Genomic DNA, 4,120 nt, shown 5'->3' on the forward strand with positions numbered 1-4,120 from the left:
ATCCCGTCTCTACCAAAAAGAGAAAAAAAAAAATTAGCCAGGCATGGTGGTGCATGCCTGTAGTCCCAGCCACCCAAGAGGCTGAGGCAGAAGGATCGCTTGAGCCCAGGAGTTTGAAGTTGCTGTGAGCGAGGCTGATACTACGGGACTCTAGCCCGGGCAACAGAGTGAGACACTGTCTCAAAAAAATAAACAAATAAATAAATAAAGGTAAAAAGGACATACAATGAAAAGCTTTACTCTCACCCATCTTGCATGTGTTTTTTTAAATACAGGCAGCTATATTTTTGCTCTCTTGCATTATACAAATTGGTCGTATCCTGCCTGTTATAATCCCATGAGTTCCTTGACAAAGAGTTTTTAAAATAAATGACATTTAATTGAGCCATACAGTGTGCCTGGAACAATGTTAGCTATTGTAAGATATAAACATGAGTCATATGATTGAGAGTGTACTTTTCTTAATTAGAAAGGAGAAGAGAGTAGAATGAAGGACTATTCGTAAGGCAACCTGATGCCTTCTACTTGACCCAGTTGGAAGAGTTGATAGAAAAAGGTTCTAGAGTTAAGGTTATATTCTTGGCCCTGTCTCCCTAACAGGATGTCTCCCCAGCCCAACAGCAGCCCTGTTCACAGCCAAGCTGAGCACAGGGTCCAAGAACCTTGCTGGAAGCTTGATGTCTATCTCACAGTTTTTAGGGAGGGGAGAAAGCTAAATGAATCCTCTTCAACATCAGAATGTTAAAGTTACAACAATTTACAGCTGAAGAGATGCTCAAAGGTCTGAGTGTTCTCCAGCCAAGTCTGGGCTAAATCCCCTTCCCAGCCACTGAGAAAACATGGAGTGTCCACAACAGGTGGACTGAAAAGACAATGGAAGCCACACAAACCTACAGAGGTGGCAGAAAGTGTATTCAACACATCCCTTTTGTGGCTGCACCTTCAGGTTCCTGCAGGGACATAGGTAGGCAAGGCAGGGTACTGTGTCCATGGTGGGAAGGCGTGAATGGCAGGCCAGGGGTGTTTGCAAGGAATTTGAGAGTACTGATTAGGAGGGGTAGAAACTATGAATCAGTGGGCATGTTTACATCTGGGTACCCTTTGTTCCTCTGCAGGAATTTCAGATTGACCTGCTCATGGCCAGAATATAAAAATTATGTGCCTACCATGCTGCCTTTTTCATTGGTCCTCAAGACTGGGCTTGGGACCTCTGGTTTCCACAGGGTAGCAGGCTATGACATTCAGCCTTGCTGCAGGTGGCAAACCTACTGAGCAGCCTTTTAAAGTCTTTATCTGATCCTCCGTTCAAATCATCAGAACTAAATTAATTTATGAGCAACTTTCTTCCCATGATGATGTAAAAATGTTTCTAGAGAGCAGGGTGATGAATGGAACTTAAATGCATACTGTCCATAATTAATTCTTTTGAGATGTGCAAGGTCATTGATAGTTCATTTAGTATGCTGTCCTTTTGGCTTAATTTTAGTGACTGTTAAGAAAAAAAAGATTGACAGGCTTTTTTAAAATTCCCAACCTCCTGCTCCTTATTTCTTCCTTCTCCTTGAGGCTGAATTTAATCAATGGGGGTTTTCGGGAATTGAATTCTTCTGGTGAGAGTGACTATAGGAGCACCAATAGAAATATAACACAAGCCATATGTTTAAAATTTTAAGTAGCCACATTAAAATTAATCATTTCAACATGGAATCAATATGAAAATCATTGTCACCCAAGCTGAGGTGCAGTGGCGCGATCATAGCTGATTGTAACCTCGAACTCCTGGGCTCCAAAGATCCTCCGGCCTCAGCCTCTGAAGTAGCTGGGACTACAGGTGCATGCCACCACACTTGGCTAATTTTTCTCCTCCTTATTTTTTGGTATGTCTTCTACACTTATAGCACATATCAATTTGGGCTGGCCACATTTCAAATGCTCACTAGCCCATATGGCTAGTGGCTACTGCATTGGGTAGCGCAGGCCTAGAGTGTGGGTCACAGTGACACCCTCTGAGATCCCCCTATGCATGCAGACAACAAACCCTCTAGACCTTATTCTTAGGAGCACACAAGTGATGATACAGGGTGGAGGGAGTTTAGAACGGGTTCAGATGCAGAGATTACAGCTGGGTTTTGCTGACCAAGGCAACTGGAAAGCCTCATAGGTGGGGAAACTTGCGTGAGGCCGGGCAGGTGGGAAGAGGCCATTTGTAGGACGCAGGACAACCTGGAGGGCCTGCATCCTGCCATCTAGGCAGGCAGGATTTTACTTGGGGCGACCTTTGGCTGACTGTTGCTTCTTTTCTGTCTTTTCTCCTGCTTCCCGACTTCCAACCCGCACCCCAGCGGTGGTCCTCGGCCTGCCTAGCGCCTGGGCTGGGAGCGCCTGCGCGCGCTCCTGCCCCGCCGCCTGCGCCTGCAGCAGCGTGGAGCGCGGCTGCTCGGTGCGCTGCGACCGCGCGGGCCTCCAGCGGGTGCCGGCCGAGTTCCCATGCGAGGCAGTCTCCATAGACCTGGACCGGAACGGCCTGCGCTTCCTGGGCGAGCGGGCTTTTGGCACACTGCCGTCGCTGCGCCGCCTGTCCCTGCGCCACAACAACCTGTCCTTCATTACTCCCGGCGCCTTCAAGGGCTTGTCGCGCCTTGCCGAGCTGCGCCTGGCGCACAACGGCGACCTGCGGTACCTGCACGCGCGCACCTTCGTCGCGCTGGGCCGCCTGCGTCGCCTCGACCTGGCTGCCTGCCGCCTCTTCAGCGTGCCCGAGCGCCTGCTGGTCGAGCTGCCGGCCCTGCGCGAGCTCGCCGCCTTCGACAACCTGTTCCGCCGCGTGCCGGGCGCGCTGCGCGGCCTGGCCAACCTGACGCATGCGCACCTGGAGCGCAGCCGCATCGAGGCGGTGGCCTCCAGCTCGCTGCAGGGCCTGCGGCGCCTGCGCTCGCTCAGCCTGCAGGCCAACCGCGTCCGCGCCGTGCACGCTGGCGCATTCAGCGACTGCGGCGTCCTAGAGCACCTGCTGCTCAACGACAACCTGCTGGCGGCGCTGCCGGCCGACGCCTTCCGCGGCCTGCGTCGCCTGCGCACGCTCAACCTGGGTGGCAACGCGCTGGACCGCGTGACAAGCGCCTGGTTCGCCGACCTGGCCGAGCTGGAGCAGCTCTACCTGGACCGCAACAGCATCGCCTTCGTGGAGGAGGGCGCCTTCCAGAACCTCTCGGGCCTCCTCGCTCTGCACCTCAACAGCAACCACCTCACAGTGCTCGCCTGGGCCGCCTTCCAGCCCGGCTTCTTCCTGGGCCGCCTGTTCCTCTTCCACAACCCGTGGTGCTGCGACTGCCGCCTGGAGTGGCTGCAGGACTGGATGGAGGGCCCCGGGCGTGTCACCGACGTGCCATGCGCCTCCCCGGGCTCCGTGGCCGGCCTGGACCTCAGCCACGTGGCTTTCGGGCGTTCCTCCGATGGCCTCTGTGTGGACCCTGAAGAACTGAACTTCACTGTGTCCAGCCCAGGCCCGTCCAAAGAGCCAGAAGCCACCACTGTGAGCAGGTTCAGCAGCCTCCTTTCCAAGCTGCTGGCTCCGAGGGCCCCAGTGGAGGAGGCGTTCAACACCACTGTGGGGCTGGCCAACGCCTCCCTGTCCGACAGCCTTCCCTCCCGTGGGGTGGGAGGCTTGGGCAGCAAGTCCACGTTTCTCCTCGCCTCTTGTCTCCTGCTCCGCGTGGCCCAGCACGTGGTGTTTGGCCTGCAGATGGACTGAACCTGCCACATTGAGGTGGCCTAAACTGCCTTGGCCAGAGGGGGAAAGTTTGGTCAACTGGGCTTGGGGGTTGTCTGTGGTTAGGGGAGAGGGGACAGGATGGGGGCTGGTGGTGGAAATCCCAGTGGAGGGTGGAACAGTTTGCCTCCAGAGATGGCCCCCGGGCAAAGGAGAACACTGGGAAATGCAGTATGAGGGAGGGGGGAGGTTGTGGACTTCTGCTGTTGTCACATGGGCATCACTTGGAAAGGAGAAGCAAGAATGAACATGGGCCCTCGGGTGGGAAGGCTGGGACTCTGAAGCTCCTTCACACCCTCCCCTTCCCCCATCTTCCAGGCAAATGTGCCTGAATGCCTGAATTAGAGAGAC

General features: G+C 54.3%; 1 protein-coding gene across 1 annotated transcript; it reads left to right on the forward strand.

Moving 5' to 3' along the window:
• The first annotated feature begins 873 nt into the window (after window positions 1–873).
• On the forward strand, window positions 874–3,784 carry NYX (nyctalopin). The gene is made up of 2 exons (XM_075999181.1): window positions 874–964; window positions 2,343–3,784. The coding sequence occupies exons 1-2, from the start codon at window positions 874–876 to the stop codon at window positions 3,749–3,751; spliced, it is 1,500 nt and encodes a 499-aa protein (XP_075855296.1). The 3' UTR covers window positions 3,752–3,784.
• The last annotated feature ends 336 nt before the right edge of the window (window positions 3,785–4,120 follow it).

The sequence above is a fragment of the Microcebus murinus genome, chromosome X (assembly GCF_040939455.1).
Source record: "Microcebus murinus isolate Inina chromosome X, M.murinus_Inina_mat1.0, whole genome shotgun sequence".
In the NCBI taxonomy this organism is placed as follows: domain Eukaryota; kingdom Metazoa; phylum Chordata; class Mammalia; order Primates; family Cheirogaleidae; genus Microcebus; species Microcebus murinus.

Coding starts and splice junctions, on each gene's coding strand:
- NYX (XM_075999181.1), top strand. CDS start 874: ATGGAAGCCACACAAACCTACAGAGGTGGCAGAAAGTGTATTCAACAC. Junction 965..2,342: donor AGGTTCCTGCAGGGACATAG/GTAGGCAAGGCA, acceptor CCCGCACCCCAG/CGGTGGTCCTCGGCCTGCCT.